At 48.7% G+C, this 15,529-nt stretch overlaps 5 protein-coding genes and 2 non-coding genes; 4 read left to right on the forward strand and 3 right to left on the reverse strand.

The window, feature by feature from the left end:
- The first annotated feature begins 222 nt into the window (after window positions 1-222).
- CNAG_01727 (hsp71-like protein) lies at window positions 223-2,827 on the forward strand. XM_012197322.1 has 7 exons: window positions 223-436; window positions 491-545; window positions 600-853; window positions 907-1,318; window positions 1,369-2,165; window positions 2,219-2,485; window positions 2,541-2,827. Exons 1-7 carry the CDS (start codon window positions 410-412, stop codon window positions 2,658-2,660), a joined length of 1,932 nt encoding a protein of 643 aa, XP_012052712.1. The 5' UTR covers window positions 223-409; the 3' UTR covers window positions 2,661-2,827.
- A 42-nt stretch (window positions 2,828-2,869) lies between these two features.
- CNAG_01728 (hypothetical protein) lies at window positions 2,870-4,596 on the forward strand. XM_012197323.1 has 7 exons: window positions 2,870-2,980; window positions 3,027-3,482; window positions 3,534-3,603; window positions 3,669-3,874; window positions 3,929-3,995; window positions 4,051-4,403; window positions 4,463-4,596. The coding sequence occupies exons 1-6, from the start codon at window positions 2,951-2,953 to the stop codon at window positions 4,116-4,118; spliced, it is 897 nt and encodes a 298-aa protein (XP_012052713.1). The 5' UTR covers window positions 2,870-2,950; the 3' UTR covers window positions 4,119-4,403; window positions 4,463-4,596.
- Window positions 4,597-5,317: 721 nt separating this feature from the next.
- On the forward strand, window positions 5,318-9,808 carry CNAG_01729 (ATP-dependent RNA helicase DHX37/DHR1). XM_012197324.1 has 8 exons: window positions 5,318-5,560; window positions 5,619-6,038; window positions 6,095-6,992; window positions 7,043-7,720; window positions 7,779-7,928; window positions 7,979-8,799; window positions 8,852-8,968; window positions 9,030-9,808. Exons 1-8 carry the CDS (start codon window positions 5,351-5,353, stop codon window positions 9,582-9,584), a joined length of 3,849 nt encoding a protein of 1,282 aa, XP_012052714.1. The 5' UTR covers window positions 5,318-5,350; the 3' UTR covers window positions 9,585-9,808.
- Window positions 9,611-11,573, reverse strand: CNAG_01730 (STE/STE7/MEK1 protein kinase). XM_012197325.1 has 6 exons: window positions 11,006-11,573; window positions 10,801-10,955; window positions 10,629-10,750; window positions 10,414-10,538; window positions 9,967-10,359; window positions 9,611-9,909 (listed from the first exon to the last, which is right to left on the reverse strand). The coding sequence occupies exons 1-6, from the start codon at window positions 11,507-11,509 to the stop codon at window positions 9,823-9,825; spliced, it is 1,386 nt and encodes a 461-aa protein (XP_012052715.1). The 5' UTR covers window positions 11,510-11,573; the 3' UTR covers window positions 9,611-9,822.
- A 102-nt stretch (window positions 11,574-11,675) lies between these two features.
- CNAG_12997 lies at window positions 11,676-12,251 on the reverse strand. Its single transcript, XR_001046234.1, has 3 exons — window positions 12,100-12,251; window positions 11,943-11,978; window positions 11,676-11,863 (listed from the first exon to the last, which is right to left on the reverse strand). It is a non-coding gene; the product is annotated as a hypothetical RNA (non-coding RNA).
- On the forward strand, window positions 11,726-12,132 carry CNAG_12998. XR_001046235.1 has 2 exons: window positions 11,726-11,900; window positions 11,952-12,132. It is a non-coding gene; the product is annotated as a hypothetical RNA (non-coding RNA).
- Window positions 12,252-12,784: 533 nt separating the features above from the next.
- CNAG_01731 (hypothetical protein) lies at window positions 12,785-15,394 on the reverse strand. XM_012197048.1 has 5 exons: window positions 15,283-15,394; window positions 15,099-15,233; window positions 13,214-15,047; window positions 12,979-13,129; window positions 12,785-12,916 (listed from the first exon to the last, which is right to left on the reverse strand). The coding sequence occupies exons 1-4, from the start codon at window positions 15,376-15,378 to the stop codon at window positions 13,011-13,013; spliced, it is 2,184 nt and encodes a 727-aa protein (XP_012052438.1). The 5' UTR covers window positions 15,379-15,394; the 3' UTR covers window positions 12,785-12,916; window positions 12,979-13,010.
- Window positions 15,395-15,529: the final 135 nt, after the last annotated feature.

The raw sequence follows: 15,529 nt of genomic DNA on the forward strand, positions 1-15,529 counted from the left end.
TGATGTGGTAAAGAAGTAGCAGTCTTGCCGGTGTGTCGGTTTGCGGTCTCTTCTGATGATGCAGTCATCAATTAAATGAATGAACGAAGAAGCAAAGCGGCGGTGCCCGCCGCGGTGGACATGGCCGTCGTTATGCGATCCCCCACATAAGACGCGATTGTTCTGGCATTTTCGATGCTTTGCCTCCACATTCGATTTGGTGCGAGAAGGGGGAAGAAGTCCCCGGAATTCGTGGCTCTCCCTACCACCAGTGACGACAAGCTTCCCCTCCCTTCCCCCGCCTTCCGTCGATTTCCGTATTTATATTCCCTTTCTTTTTCTCTCTTTCTTCTCTTCACCTTTTCATTTGTTGACAAAAAATCTCATTACATTCCCTTACACTCAAAGCTTTAATAGATAAATAGACAAAATGGTTAAGGCTGTTGGTATTGATTTGGTGAGTATCTCTTCAGCAAGCACATTTTCCACGAGCTTCGTTGACGAGTAATAGGGTACTACCTACTCTTGTGTTGCCGTGTGGCAAAATGACCGTGTCGAGATCATCGGTAGGTCCATGTCGTCTGTGAATGTTTTTGGTTCTTGCTGAGACAGCCTTGCAGCGAACGACCAGGGTAACCGAACCACTCCCTCTTACGTCGCTTTCAACGACTCTGAGCGATTGATCGGTGACGCTGCCAAGAACCAGGTCGCCATGAACCCTTACAACACTGTTTTCGACGCCAAGCGATTGATTGGCCGAAAGTTTGAGGATGCTGAGGTTCAGGCCGACATGAAGCACTGGCCTTTCAAGGTCATTGACCGTTCCGGCAAGCCCGCCATCCAAGTCGAGTACAGGGGTGAGGAGAAGATTTTCGTAAGTTGTACTCTCTCATAATTCGCAGAAAAGCAATATCTGACCTATTACAGACTCCCGAAGAAATCTCTTCCATGGTCCTTATCAAGATGAAGGAGACTGCTGAGGCTTACCTTGGTGGCACCGTCTCCAAGGCCGTTGTCACCGTCCCCGCCTACTTCAACGACTCTCAACGTCAGGCTACCAAGGACGCTGGTGCCATTGCCGGTCTCGATGTCCTCCGTATCATCAACGAGCCTACTGCCGCTGCTATCGCTTACGGTCTTGACAAGAAGTCTGAGGGTGAGAAGAACGTTTTGATCTTCGACCTTGGTGGTGGTACTTTCGATGTCTCTCTTTTGACTATTGAGGAGGGTATCTTCGAGGTCAAGGCTACCGCTGGTGACACTCACCTTGGTGGTGAGGACTTTGACAACCGACTTGTCAACCACTTCGTCCAAGAGTTCAAGAGGAAGAACAAGAAGGGTAAGTCACCTACGATTACTCATGGACGCGTCAATGCTGATCTGCTGTAGACCTTTCTTCTAACGCCCGAGCTCTCCGACGACTCCGAACCGCCTGTGAGCGAGCTAAGCGAACTCTTTCTTCCGCTGCCCAGACTTCTATTGAGATCGACTCTCTCTTCGACGGTATCGACTTCTACACTTCCATCACCCGTGCCCGATTCGAGGAGCTCTGTCAGGACCTCTTCCGATCCACCATGGACCCCGTCGAGAAGGTTCTCCGAGACTCCAAGATCGACAAGTCCTCCGTTAACGAGATCGTCCTTGTCGGTGGTTCCACCCGTATCCCCAAGATCCAGAAGCTTGTTTCCGACATGTTCTCTGGCCGAGAGCCCAACAGGTCCATCAACCCCGACGAGGCTGTCGCCTATGGTGCCGCCGTCCAGGCTGCTATCCTTACTGGTGACACTTCTGAGGCCACTCAGGACTTGCTCTTGCTCGACGTTGCTCCTCTTTCCATGGGTATCGAGACTGCTGGTGGTATCATGACCCCCTTGATCAAGAGGAACACCACTGTCCCCACCAAGAAGTCTGAGGTCTTCTCTACCTACTCTGACAACCAGCCTGGTGTCTTGATCCAGGTCTTCGAGGGTGAGCGAGCTAAGACTAAGGACTGCAACTTGCTCGGCAAGTTTGACCTTTCCGGTATCCCCCCTGCTCCCCGAGGTGTTCCTCAGATCGAGGTTTCCTTCGATGTTGACGCCAACGGTATCTTGAACGTTAACGCCGCCGACAAGTCTACCGGTAAGAGCAACAAGATCACCATCACCAACGACAAGGGCCGATTGTCCAAGGAGGAGATCGAGAGGGTAAGTGACATTTTGATGTATCTTTGTTTGTGCAGATGCTGATGTTCGATTAGATGCTTGCTGAGGCTGAGAAATTCAAGGCTGAGGACGAGGCTGCTGCCGCCACTGTCCAGGCCAAGAACGGTCTTGAGTCTTATGCTTACTCCCTCAAGACCACTCTTTCCGACAACCAGGACAAGTTTGACTCTGCCGACCACGAGACTCTTTCCAAGAAGGTCGACGAGGTTATCTCCTCCCTCGACACTATGCAATCCGCTTCCAAGGAAGAGTTTGAGGGCTTGCAGAAGGAGCTCGAGGCTGTGGCCAACCCCATCATGACTGTGAGTTTTTATTTATTTCAATAACATGATGAACGTCGCTGACCTTTTGCTATAGAAGTTCTACGGTGCTCAAGGTGGCGCTCCCGGTGGTGCCCCTGGTGGCTTCCCCGGTGCCGGCGGTGCCGGCGGTGCTCCCGCTCACGAGGAAGGCCCTTCCGTTGAGGAGGTCGACTAAAACAAGGCGTAGTAATAAAAGGAACAGGGCGATAGATAGAAGAGAAGCGGGAATCAAAAAGGAAGGACTCGATATTTTATTTTTTCTCTTATCCCATTGTCTGTGACACGACATGTATATATGCATTGGCTCGGTTTGCATGAATGAATGAAGCAGTAGATTCAGTCATGGTTTTATTGCAGATTGCCAAGCACGGAAGTAGTTGCGTGCGTCATCCCTGGTTGCGTCGATGCCGCTGTTCGCTGCATTCCCATTCACGTCCCTCTCCACCCCATCCCATCCCCCTCAGCATGTTCACTAATCTCTCCTTCGAAGACAAGGTCTGTTCCCGCTTCTCCCCCCTTGCTCCTACTCACCCCGTCGCAGGAGGCATTCTTCTCTCTTCTCGACGAGTACTTCGCGTCGCGACCACACAACCTGCCGTCGCCCCCTGCCATCGACGCATCTTCCCATCCTGCGCGCACAAATGCCGCCCTATCCCCCCCGCCGTCAGCACGGTATGCCTCTCCATCTCTCTCGTCAACACATCACCCCATGCCCCCGCCAGAGAGAACAGAGCAGCCTGACTCAGCTCAGCGATTCATTTCATCTTCAATTAAATATGGTACAGCAGGAACAAAGTCTGGTATGAATGCTCTTTCCAAAAACAAGGACGCAATGGACCTGCTGGGCAAAGTTGGTATGGGCGGGATGGTTGGCAGAGCAAATGAGAGGATAAATAAGCCTGCCGAAGCGGAAGTCAGGGACGACGCTGGAAGGAAAGCAGCCCCGCCCCCGGTTGCAGCAAAGAAGGGCGGTGTGTCAGGCCTCGTTTCATCCAAAGTGAGTTACCCAGAGACAACTAATTTGAGCAACGATTTCATCTCCGAATAGTCTTTCGGACATGTGGATACTTCTAGCAAGATGTCCGCTTTTACAAGCATGTGGAGAGACCCACAAAAGTGTAAGTTTGTCCTATCAGCCTGTCTTTTCAGTGTTCGCGCACACTAAATGCCTCATTTCTTATAGCTAAACCGGCTACCGTGGAAAATACTATCCCACCTGCCCTATCCCATTCCACTACCACCCTCCCGCCTCCGGTTCGCAGAGATGGCTCGGGTTCGTACCACTCTTCCTCCCCGAACCCCGCAACTCCGGCTGTTGCAGAGGTCGGTCCCGGGTTAGCAAATGGTGGCGAGGGGCAGGCCCAAGCACTGTACGATTATACCGGTAACGTGAGTAGCTCGTAGCAGTGGGCTAGTTATACAGCGTTAATATCGATAACTTAGGATGAAGGAGATTTATCCGTGCAGGCTAATCAGGTCGTCAACATCATCGAGAAGACCTCTTCTGATTGTAAGTCAGGGTCTCATCACAAAGGCGCATCGTGTAATTAACCAACATGGGACAGGGTGGACATGCGAGGATGGCAACGGACAAAGAGGCTTGGTACCTGCAACCTATCTACAACCCATTTAATTCGATAATAGATTCAGATCTTCCTAACTTTCTGAGCTGCCAGTGCTGTCATAGACATCAGTCTGCCCTTCTTGTCTCACCGGGTTCTTGGACTGCTGTAGGTGGGGTATACTGCAAATTGTATGCAATGCTACTCGACTTGTCACTGTTATCAGCGTTGATGACCCCAATCACCGTGACTGAGATACCCAGCACAAAAAAGCAAACTTTTTCCTTCTTTACTTCATCAAGCGTAAAATAGATACATTTTATCCAGGTCCATAATGAGACTTTGACAGATTAGTTGTAGCTCATTATCTCTCCATTAGGAAGCTTACGAAGCTCACAAGCTAAATTATCCCTAGTTCCTCCCGAACTTGCATGTGCTTCACTATTCATATATCAACTTTACATCATGGAACCCAAGCATCGGGGTGTCAATCCCTCCATGATAACTGTACCAGTATAATGCACTCCCAACTTGCAATGTCCAGGCAAGCGTCCCTAATGCAGAACCAAAGTCCTCAGTAACTTACTACAATGGTGGACAGATAAGTTTTGATTTGCAAAGCGTCGTTGGTTCCAGTTGAAAATTGGCGTAAGAGGTCTGGTGACACAGTTCATGGGTTCCTTCTCAATAATGCTAAAGGTCGTGAGTAACCACGACGTTCTTTCCCAGCCCGACTGTCATGATATTTCCAGAGATCATTCAAGCTCTGCCACTTTGATTCTCACCAGTTGTGATATAGAGTATTCTTGCCAAGGATCTGTATCAATTTTTCAGACCCAGTCTATGGTCAGAGCGAGTGATTTGATGCTGTATCATCAAGTGTCAGAGTAGTATTAACCATTGATGGAGTTGGTATAAACAGGGCGGTGAGGGGCGGGCGGTCAAAGGCAGCGTCCATATACACCTGCCTGAGAAAGTCTGTTAATTCATTAATGACTGTGGAGCGAAATCCATTGACATGAGGAAAAGGATTTGCCCTCTCATGGATTTGAACTATGAAAGCGGATGACACAACGACATACATACCGCTGATATTTGTATGAACGAGCGAACGAATAACGAATGAATGATCGAAGGTTCGACGGAAGCTGTTTTTGTTTGTTCACGACATTCGGCGGCCGAAGATATAAGTCACGTGACTACGATGCCAATTGCCGCTGGAGATCAAGATTTTGAAGTATAACGAACCAACTATGGTATAACTACAGTACTCGGCCCTGCAATCAGAGAATCGACCTATAAAATGGCAGGCCCACCAGTTCGCCAGCGGTACAATGCAAAAGCAAGGGGATCAGTTGCCGGTGGATCTTCACACAAGAAGAGGAAGAACATCACCAAGGAGCACACCGAGGAGGACGCCCAGGACAACGAAGCTGACCAGCATGGTGCTGTATTCGAAGACCCGACAGCGGGCATGTCTTCAAAGAAGCGGAAGCGTTTTGAATCTTATATGGTTTGTCCAAGTGTTTGCGCCTATTTGGTCTGAGTGACTGATCAAGCATTCAACACAGGCCAAAAAGCTCAAATCAGAACAACGTCTCGAAACCTTCAAACTTTTACAATCTCTCGCTCCCTCTTCCTCCACATCTGCCTCACTCCTATCGGCGTCTACCCTGGGTCAAAACCCCCTGAATCCTACTAGTGCAAAGGAAAGGCAGGAGAAGCGTGAAGATCGCTTTGTGCGCAGAGGAATTGACCGATTGTCTAAACGGTTTGGAGAGGGAGACGACGATAGTGGAGAAAGTGAGAATGATGCTCCTAGTAGAAAAGGCAAGGGAAAAGCAAAGGAGGTCATGGTTGAAATTATTCGGGACGGACAAGCTGAAGAGACAGAGGAGGTCAAAACCACAGTGATACCCTCCAAGGGTGAACGGAAGGCTGAGATCAAAGCTGCTGAGCAAGGCAAGAGGAAGGGTAAGCTTCCCAAGAAGGTGAATTTACTATCTATGTTTAAATATAAGATAGTGCTGATGATTATCCACAATAGGCTGGATGGAATCCCAACCTTCTTTCTACGCAAGCTCCTAATTCATCATCGTCCGAGTTTGACTCGTCTGATTCTGGGAATGATACTTCCGATGAAGAACCAAAAAAGGCAGCTGAACCTTCTCCCACAGTTGAACCAGAGCCAGTCTCTGAAACCATTAAATCGCCGATATCGGCCCCCTCTGCCCCTACTGTGCTAGGCGGGGCTCTCAAAAAATCAACCGATGGACAAGTCGTGAAGCCGAGAGTTGAAATACGACGAAAAAAGGGCTTTGTCTATGGTATGTTTGGAAGACGAGGGATAGATCACAGAGAAGATTCAGATGATGAGGATGAAGATTCAGATGATGAGGATGATGATGAGGAGGATGACGAGATGGATAGCAATGAAGAGTCCAGCGATGAAGAAGACGAAGAAGATTCGGAAGAAGAAGGTAATGAAGAGGAAGAAGAAGAAGAAGAAGTCGCTCCCCCAAAAAAGAAGAGATCACTTGGTTTCAAGGATTGGGCACTCAAACAGATGGGTCAAACATCACAACCTTCTGCACCCGATCTCCTCGCAGTTGACACGACCACAACATTGTACAAGTCTCAACCTTTACCTGCGGCCAGGGTCGGTGAATACATTGGTCCTCTTGGCCAAGAGCTTGTCATGCCAACGACGTCCCTTCTTGATCAAAGTAAAGACAGTGACAAGTCCAAGGTCCGTCCGAACATCACTCGTCGACCTTCAGTATCTGAGGCAAGGATGGGATTGCCTATTCTTGCCGAGGAGCAATCAATCATCGAGTCGATTTTGATGCATCCCGTGGTCATTATCTGTGGTGAGACAGGTAGTGGTAAAACGACTCAAGTGCCCCAAATGCTTTACGAAGCTGGATTTGGATACAAGGGTTCAGGTCGGTCGAATCTCAGCATGTGGGAATTTTGCTAACTTATTTGGCGTTAGACAATCCTGGTATGGTTGCCGTCACTCAGCCGCGTCGTGTTGCCGCCGTGTCACTTGCTGAGCGAGTTCGTTCTGAGCTCAATTTCCCCCAAAACTCATCACTCGTTGCGCATCAAATTCGATATTCTTCCACGACCTCACCTGATACCGCCATCAAGTTTATGACGGATGGTGTCCTTTTGCGAGAGCTTGCGTCTGACTTTTTGCTCAGCCGGTACAGCGTGGTTGTTGTCGATGAGGCGCACGAGCGTGGTGTCAATACAGATGTCCTCGTTGGTGTGTTGAGTAGAGTCGCTAAACTTAGAGAAAAACTGTGGCGCGAGGGCAAGCAAGGCGCGAAGCCCTTACGTATTGTTGTCATGTCCGCTACTCTTCGAGTCTCCGACTTTGCCGAAAACCCCACCTTATTCTCCAAACCTCCCCCTGTAATCCACATTGCCGCCAGGCAACATCCAGTCACCGTTCACTTCAGCAGACGTACCGTCAGTGATTATGTAACGGAGGCGTACAAAAAAGTTTCCAAGATACATGCAAGACTGCCACCTGGAGGTATTTTGGTTTTCATGACTGGACAAAGTGAGATCCAAGCATTGTGTAGGAAGTTGGAGAAGAAATATGGCGCCAAAAAGTCATCTCAAAAGACTCAAGCAATCAACGATAATTCGTTGCCTCCAGAAGGTTGGTCGATCCTTTCAAGCGATTTTTATTGATGTATGAGCTAACTGGCTGTTTTCAGAGCGCGAAGCAGAGGAAGTTGAGTTCGGAAAGGATGAAGATTTGGCAGCGGACGTCGATGATGGGGCCGCAGAGAGCGATCCTGAGGCCCTTGATACCGATGACGAGGTTGAAGGTATCCCTGGCCTCGAGTTTGATGAGCCTGCAGACGGTGAGTACAGACCATCATTCTTTTGTTCATCCACTCATCGCACGACATAGCTCCCCTGCATGTTCTTCCTCTTTACTCTTTATTACCCAATGATCAACAAATGCTCGTTTTCAAACCGCCTCCCGAGGGCCATAGGCTCGTCATAATCTCTACCAATGTGGCTGAGACGTCGCTTACTATTCCCGGCATCCGCTATGTCGTTGACTCTGGCCGCGCCAAAGAGCGACATTATGATCCCACCAATGGTGTGCAATCATTCCAAGTCTCTTGGATTTCAAAGGCTTCGGCTTCTCAACGAGCCGGCCGTGCCGGTCGTACAGGACCAGGTCATTGTTACCGTCTCTATTCATCCGCTCTCTTTGAAGATCACTTTGAGCAATTCTCCAAACCAGAAATCTTACGGATGCCTATTGAAGGCGTGGTCTTACAAATGAAGAGTATGAACATTGATGCAGTTATCAATTTCCCATTCCCTACTCCCCCAGACCGGGCAGCCCTCCGACGAGCAGAGAACCTTCTTACGAACCTCGGTGCCCTTTCGCTTCCTACTTTGACAAAGATGATCAATGGCGTGCAGCACAAAGGTTCCGCAGGGGGTCAGATTACGGACCTAGGCAAAGCTATGGCAGGGTTTCCTGTGTCCCCGAGGTTCGCCAAAATGCTTGCTATTGGTACTCAACACGACTGCATGTCTTATATCATTGCTATAGTTGCGGGTATGTCAGTGGGCGACCCCTTCATACACGAACAGTCGCTAGAGGTGGATGAAGAGGAGGATGAAGCCGCCGAGATTAGCCATATTAAAAGTGAGGAAATCAAGGAAAAGGAGCAGCGGAAGGAGACGAGAAGGCGGTTTTTTAAGGCCCAACAGGTGAGCTAGGATGTCTCTAATAAATGCGTGATGCTGATGTCTGTCATGCCAGCAATTCCTGGCGCTTGGGCAGGGTACCAGCGATATGTTCAAGCTTCTCGCGGCCATCGGCGCCTACGAGTACGACCCGTCACCTGCCTTCTGTGCAAAGACTTTTATCCGTCTCAAGGTCCGTTCCAGTCTGTAATATTGTGGGGGTCAGTCGGAAACTGATAATTTCATTTCATCAGGCAATGCAGGAGATACATCAACTTCGAGCTCAAATATCGTCTATCGCCAAAGTACCGCTTTCGAAATTACTTCCGCCCAACGACACTCAGCTCAAGGTGCTTCGTCAGATCCTTGCCGCCGGCTTTATTGACCAGGTAGCTGTTCGCGAAGATCTCGTATTGAAGAAAGGTGTCTCGTACGAGTCCACTCGCGGCGTGGCTTATCGAGCAGTCGGCCTCGGATCTGAGCCCGTGTTCATTCATCCTTCATCCGCACTCTTCCATCGTGCTCCTCCAGACTTTGTCGTTTTCTCTGAAATTGTCAGAACCAGCAAACCATGGATGAAGGGCGTAACCAAAATCAATCCTGCCTGGTTACCTAGCCTTGGGAAGGGCCTTTGCACTTTCTCCAAACCGATGGAGATGCCGACAAAAGGGTTTGCTAGAAAGAGTGTTTTAAAGGACGACGAGAGAGAAGTGTTTGTCACGCCGCATTTCAAAGACTTGGGAGTTGATCTTCCAGTGATGAAGAAAAAACAGAGAAGAGAAGGGACCAGGTGGATTTTGGTGGATTGAAAACCGTTTTGTATGTGACTAGAATTAAACATTGCACGACTACTGCATAACGCCATTTCGCATGAGCCAAACATGCATCGTTTCTTTGTCTACAAATGATATTGTAATGAGTAATAAATATACACAGAACATATGATGGTTGGGGATATGCGAGACAATGATTAGAGATATACAAAGAAGAGTATCAACATTGAAGAGTATACGAGGACGAAATATGATCTGCAGGACTGAAGTACGTCTATTCCTCGCGAGGGCCGGTCATGGATTGAGCCCAGGCTTGAAGGTCCTCTTTGGTGGGTTTGAGGTTGGTCATCCATGGAGAAGACTGCAGAAAAGCACGGTAAGGAAAGAAGTTCGTCGTTGCGGTTGAATTATCACTTACCAGCAGCTCTTTAGGGCTCCTTCGTTGATCAGGATCCTTGATCAAGCAGCCTTCCACAAATGCAACCGCCTCCTGGGGGAAGGTCCTCCGTCTGCTTGCCAATCTCGGAGCTGGTTCATTGACGATATGTTGCAACAGGTCAAGGATAGACATGGCGTGCGGTCCACCGCTCTGACTGACACCGTTACGTCCGCTATTTGATTCAATTTTAGGGCGTCGAACGGACCGAGGAAGTGTAGGATCAGGGTCAAAGTCGGAAACACTAGGTGAGAGTTCTTCGGAGTCAGGTGAATCAGAGAATGGGAAACGGCCGACAGCCAACTCGATAAGGGAGATACCGAGAGACCAGATGTCTGATTTGATTGTGTACGGTGCCCCCTGAATCCGCTCCGGCTACTCGAATATGATCAGATGACGATAAACAAACTACACTAGAGACAAACATACGCTCATATATGTGCTAGTGCCCACAAATGTATTGGCGATCGAGTTAATTAACTCGCCAGAGACTCCAAAATCACATATCTTTATCTCCCCTCGGGTATTGGCTAATACATTGGACGGCTTGATGTCTATTGGGTTTGAATGAATAATTAGTACACAAGTGTTCCTTTGGGTGTGGAGCACGGGGTCGATTTCAATGATGGATGATCTACACATACCTCGATGTATGATGCGGTGTTTATCATAAAGGTAAACGAGACCCTCTAGCACTGCTTCAGCGACCTTGCCAACGATATCAATGTCAATGGCGCCATGATGCCTATAGATATAGTCCAGAGATCTATCATCGTTGCATCAGCAAGAGTTCTTCGAGTAATTTTTTTGACTTACCCAGCATCCATGAATTCCATGACAATACCTACATGGACGTCGACGGGGAAGCATCCATAATATGCGACGATGTATGGAGAATCACAGTCGTTCATGATTTGTAACTCTCGAAGGATCTGCTTTCTTATGGACGGTTTGGCGTCTACTAGGATGAGCTTGATTTTTTATCAGCTGTATTTAAATCATCACGAAATAAGAACTATACCTTTCGAGCCATAACGCATTTCCTCTTCTTGTTCCACACTTTGGTCACTGTCCCTCCGTTGCCCGCTCCTAAATCGTGCAGTATTTCTAGGTCTTCATCCCTGACCAAATCCTCTCCATCCTTGTCCTTGTGCTTCTTTTTCCTCTTATTCTTATCTCCCCGTTCTTTACCGTCCCTGCTCTCCTTCTTTGCAGGACCCGACGCAACCGAACTGTCGCTTTGGAAGGCTCTAGGGGAGTCGAATGCTTCCAGGGAGTGATTCGAGCCAGTTGATCGACTTGACAGCTGGAGATTGGCAATATCATCTCTCAACTTGTCTGCTTCTGACATGAAGTTGCTAGGGAGGCTTCCATTTGAAGGCAAAACTGGTGCTGTACGTGTGGGACGAAGGATCGATTTGGAGATGTCGAGTCCTGGAGGTTTCTTCCGTGAAATGGAGGATTTGGGAAGAGAGAAGGTAGAAGAGGAGTTGGATGAGGGAGTTGAGGGATTTTGTGGGTGCATCTTGAGGGCTGTGGAGATGGAAAGAGGAGATGAAAGTCAAGAAAGTTGTTGTTATGGCTTGAGAGAACAATGAAATCCACACAAACACGGACCTTCGGACGCGTCGACGCTTCCATTGAAAAGCAATTTACGTAAATACACGTTACACTATCCGCATCCTTCGTTCCTCGCCGGCCTCTCAACGAACGACTCAACGAACGTCAATTGTACTATCCGATGGTTCCATGCAGATAGCAGCCCAATCAACCATCGTGCATTCATATGCGCATACATCTATATCTATTGGATCATGCACAGAGGGTTCTCAGAGGGAGGCGGGGCTTTCTTGGGCTCCTGTTTCTTCACAACAGACACCTGTTGTTTGTGTTGTTGTTTTACGCCATTGTCCACCGTGAGCGGCCTTTCAACGGGAAGGACGGGATCATGTACTTACAGGAAGAAGAAATCCTCCGGGAACCTTTGTGCCTTTCTACACCATTTCAAGTCAGGAGCGTGACCCGGGGATGACTTAATCTGTAGTGCGTGGAGAAGCAGGAAATCCGAGGGGAAAAAAAGGAAGGGACGAAAGAAGGAAGAGATTAAATACTCACGGGAAAATGCAACCCAAAATCTATTGTTGACTGCATTGCAAAATTTGCCCCCTTGGGAAGCAGCGTACCTGCTGGAAGGCTAGGAGTTGTCAGCACTAGGCCGACCAAGGCCGGGACGTATGGGTACTGCTGCGTCCCTCCCAATTGGCGGCGGAGGACTCACAAAACCCCTTCCGTCCTTGACCAAACAAAACTCAATGTCAGCGGTTTCGCCATAATAACGAGACTAATAAAAGGCGCGAATGAGAGCCTTACAAAGTATGCTGCAATAAATGATAGTCATTCAATCAGTGCGTGCCCCACCACTTAATAGCTGCTACTCCTTTCAAAGCTACGTAGTACTTACGTATGCCCCAAACCTTTTCACCTGTGAGCCCATTTTGTGAGCGAGGATCCGTTGGTATAAATGTATACTGCCAAGTGCGTGATAAACTTACGTAGCCTGGAATCCCCTCATCTTTACCGTCGGGCGGAGGGGGAGTAACGACAAAGGGATTTAATGGACCGTTTATACCATCTGCGGCGAAATGATCAGAAGGAGGTGCTTGCATCTTGCTCAGCGCTTTTGTCGATAATTGTTACACTTTGAATAAGTAGAATGCGCCAATAAGGATAATGTGTTTGGCAATGACGATATGAGTAAACAAACCATTATTAGGGTCATGGAAGCCCAGGAAAGTGCGTGCGAGAAAGGAGCGTGAACGGCTCTTTTATGAAAGGATCCCCGTGCCAGTGCCAAAAAGGTTGATTGTGGGAACTAACGGTACATGCCAAGTATGCTAAAACAGACAACAAATTAAACTTTTATGAATAGAAGCTTGGGATTATTAGTTAGCCAAACATGATCAAATTGCCTACTGTCCCAACTGTGCAACTTACAAACGCGCGACAGTAGCGAGAACTAACCACAATCAAGGGTAGACTGGGGATCCAAACATCATAATTCCCACAGTATCTTTTGTCCAACCTCTTTTATCCTCGGCCACATCAGGTTCACAAGTGTGGTAGACACGCCACTGGTCCTTCGTACCTGCCATAAAAAAATATCAACATGAATCGTTCAAACGATAACCACCCTCCGCCCCCTCCCCAAGGTACGATTCCACAGACTCACCTGCAACTCTTCTCAATCCACACCCGCCTTCCCCTTCACCACATCCTTCTTTCCATTCGACATCCCATCTCCATTTCCCTTTACCCGCGATGCGATCGCCATCATGCGCTGCAAACGAGTATCCTACAAATTTCACGTATTTGCGGATATAAGAGATTGCAGAGGGATCGATACCTTTGCAGTGGTCGAGATTGAGCCATGTAATTTTGGGCAGCGTGGATGAAGATGACGATGATGGTTGGGAGGGAGCGCCAATCTGGCGTTGCGGAAGAATAGAGGAGATGGATTGATCAGAGTCTGTACGGACAGACGGAGGTTTTGTGGGCCGGCCAAAAGCAGACCTCGCACTTGGCCTGAAAGACGAGCTCATGTTTTTCTTTAATGCTGTTTGAGTAGTTTTGCCTTGTGATTGTGTATTCGTATCCAAATCAGACGATGAAGACGCCAGTCCAGCACTGCCTGCTACTCTGCTCCTCACAAAGCGGGTCAAGGGCCCGCCCGTGATCTGATCATTTATCGCGATGGAGAGAGCTATCAGTTTGGGACAGAGGTTTTCCTGATCCGAATCTGCCGGCCGGCGAGCAAGGCCTTCAAGAAAGGTGTTGGAGAGAGGACAGGCAGACACGTTGAGGAATTGGAGACCTGGAAGAAAAGCCAAAGCCGAGAGAACGTCTGTATCGGTGAATGAGGTGCAGGAAATGTCGAGCGATCGTAAGGTAGTGAGACAAGTGGCCAAGCCTGGGGCTGAAAGCCATGTTTTGAGTGAGGAAGCACGGAGTGATTCAACAGACAAGTCTTGCAGAGACGGCACTCTGATCGTCTTGAACACGTTTGAAGAGACTTTGTTGTTTGTATAAGAGCGGAGATTGGGTAGTTCAGCGACGACTGGATGTCCTCCACGCGAGGAGTCGAAGTAGCGATTGCCGATCAGCTCTATACTTGTGGCAGCTGGGAAGGTGGAGAGCAATGTTTCTTCGGCGGAGTCTAGGGGGAGAAAGATGTCTGTTGAGCGTATAGAGACAGTTTCAACTTGCTTTAAAGGGGTGTATATGGAATCGCTTTCGGGCCCAGTGTGATCCTCTAGACCACAAACGAATTTGGAGATATCGAGATGACGAAGTCGTGACGGTCCTGGTGGCAATAAATCATGGGTAAAGTTCTTTCTGAGGGTGGCTTCGCTATCTACATGGGAAAGGGAGAGATATTCTACATTACGTAGAAGGCCCCTCCACTGAACAAAGAGGTTTACATTGATTCTATATGGCGCATGAACAGTTAGGCGATCCACATTGGGCATGTATGGCGCCAAGGACATCCCGATTTGTCCGGCAAGGAACTGATCAAGGTAACGGGTGATCTTGACCTCTTTGATTCTGCCACGTGATCGTTGAATGAACAGAGTAAGTTTTTGATCCATCCGTGTCCTGCCTAGGATAATGGTATTCCACAAGCTTGGCTGGTTGAGCAACGTTTCCCTCCACTGCTTGCATACACCGGCCATCCTGAAGATGAATCCGGGGTGATCCGCCATGCCATGCTCAGCGATGGTTAAGAGTATGTCTCTTGAGAGGAGATGCGTGTAGTTGATCCTCGCCTTTTTGGCCGCTTGACGCGCGATGGCTTGCCTCTGCGCCTCGGCTTCATCGTTCGCGGCGCGTAGACGGTCCGCCTCGGTCTTTTGGATGATGATCGTTGCGCGAAGCTGCTGGATTGCTTTGTACTGCCGCTCGTTCTGGGAGCGAGTAGGACCTATATCCACAGCCTTGCTGATAGCCTTGAAAGCGTGATCGTATGCCTTCATTGCATAGAGAACAGAGGCTTGGCGATAGTATCCCTTTTACCCATACGCGTTAGTGCGCGCGACCGGATGGTGTATGTGACATACTCTAAAGTCTTTTGGCCATTTTACAACCATGTCTTTGGTGACTTCCAAGGCATGGTTCCTCCATTCTGGAAGCTTTGACATGGCCGTTGCTTTGCAGTCAAGCAACACGGGGCTCTTTCCTCCAAAGTTGATCGCCTGGGAGACAGTGAGTGGATTGAAAGATGCGGGAAGGGCGGGAACGCACCTTGTCAAAGTTTTTCCATGCGTCCAGGTAATTGGCCTCTTGCATGAACTTGAGCGCAATGTCATAGTGCTGCTGTACGAGCTGCTGGTTTTTCATTATTCGTGGGAAGACATGCTGCAGAGTAGAGAGCAGGGTGTATTTATTTATTTTATTTATTTACACTGCTCACCGTGGTGTAATCCTGGTCACGTGACTGGATGGCCGCTGACGTATGTATATAATCGGCGTGATTATTTATCTGTCGACT

The sequence above is a fragment of the Cryptococcus neoformans genome, chromosome 11, assembly GCF_000149245.1.
Source record: "Cryptococcus neoformans var. grubii H99 chromosome 11, complete sequence".
Classification (NCBI taxonomy): domain Eukaryota; kingdom Fungi; phylum Basidiomycota; class Tremellomycetes; order Tremellales; family Cryptococcaceae; genus Cryptococcus; species Cryptococcus neoformans.

What these genes read in the sequence shown, in the direction of transcription:
- CNAG_01728 (XM_012197323.1), top strand. Translation starts at nt 2,951, where the DNA reads ATGTTCACTAATCTCTCCTTCGAAGACAAG. An exon ending in ATCTCTCCTTCGAAGACAAG is followed by an intron (nt 2,981 to 3,026) that starts GTCTGTTCCCGC and finishes ACCCCGTCGCAG; the next exon opens with GAGGCATTCTTCTCTCTTCT. An exon ending in GTGGAGAGACCCACAAAAGT is followed by an intron (nt 3,604 to 3,668) that starts GTAAGTTTGTCC and finishes CATTTCTTATAG; the next exon opens with CTAAACCGGCTACCGTGGAA.
- CNAG_01727 (XM_012197322.1), top strand. Translation starts at nt 410, where the DNA reads ATGGTTAAGGCTGTTGGTATTGATTTG. An exon ending in AGGCTGTTGGTATTGATTTG is followed by an intron (nt 437 to 490) that starts GTGAGTATCTCT and finishes GACGAGTAATAG; the next exon opens with GGTACTACCTACTCTTGTGT. An exon ending in CCAAGGAGGAGATCGAGAGG is followed by an intron (nt 2,166 to 2,218) that starts GTAAGTGACATT and finishes ATGTTCGATTAG; the next exon opens with ATGCTTGCTGAGGCTGAGAA.
- CNAG_01731 (XM_012197048.1), bottom strand. Translation starts at nt 15,378, where the DNA reads ATGAAAAACCAGCAGCTCGTACAGCAGCACTATGACATTGCGCTCAAG. An exon ending in AATGGCCAAAAGACTTTAGA is followed by an intron (nt 15,048 to 15,098) that starts GTATGTCACATA and finishes TATGGGTAAAAG; the next exon opens with GGATACTATCGCCAAGCCTC. An exon ending in TGGATTGAGAAGAGTTGCAG is followed by an intron (nt 13,130 to 13,213) that starts GTGAGTCTGTGG and finishes TTTTTATGGCAG; the next exon opens with GTACGAAGGACCAGTGGCGT.
- CNAG_01730 (XM_012197325.1), bottom strand. Translation starts at nt 11,509, where the DNA reads ATGCACCCACAAAATCCCTCAACTCCCTCATCCAACTCCTCTTCTACC. An exon ending in GCACTAGCACATATATGAGC is followed by an intron (nt 10,360 to 10,413) that starts GTATGTTTGTCT and finishes ATATTCGAGTAG; the next exon opens with CCGGAGCGGATTCAGGGGGC. An exon ending in GGAGCCCTAAAGAGCTGCTG is followed by an intron (nt 9,910 to 9,966) that starts GTAAGTGATAAT and finishes GCTTTTCTGCAG; the next exon opens with TCTTCTCCATGGATGACCAA.
- CNAG_01729 (XM_012197324.1), top strand. Translation starts at nt 5,351, where the DNA reads ATGGCAGGCCCACCAGTTCGCCAGCGGTACAATGCAAAAGCAAGGGGA. An exon ending in ATTTGGATACAAGGGTTCAG is followed by an intron (nt 6,993 to 7,042) that starts GTCGGTCGAATC and finishes ATTTGGCGTTAG; the next exon opens with ACAATCCTGGTATGGTTGCC. An exon ending in GTTTGATGAGCCTGCAGACG is followed by an intron (nt 7,929 to 7,978) that starts GTGAGTACAGAC and finishes CGCACGACATAG; the next exon opens with CTCCCCTGCATGTTCTTCCT.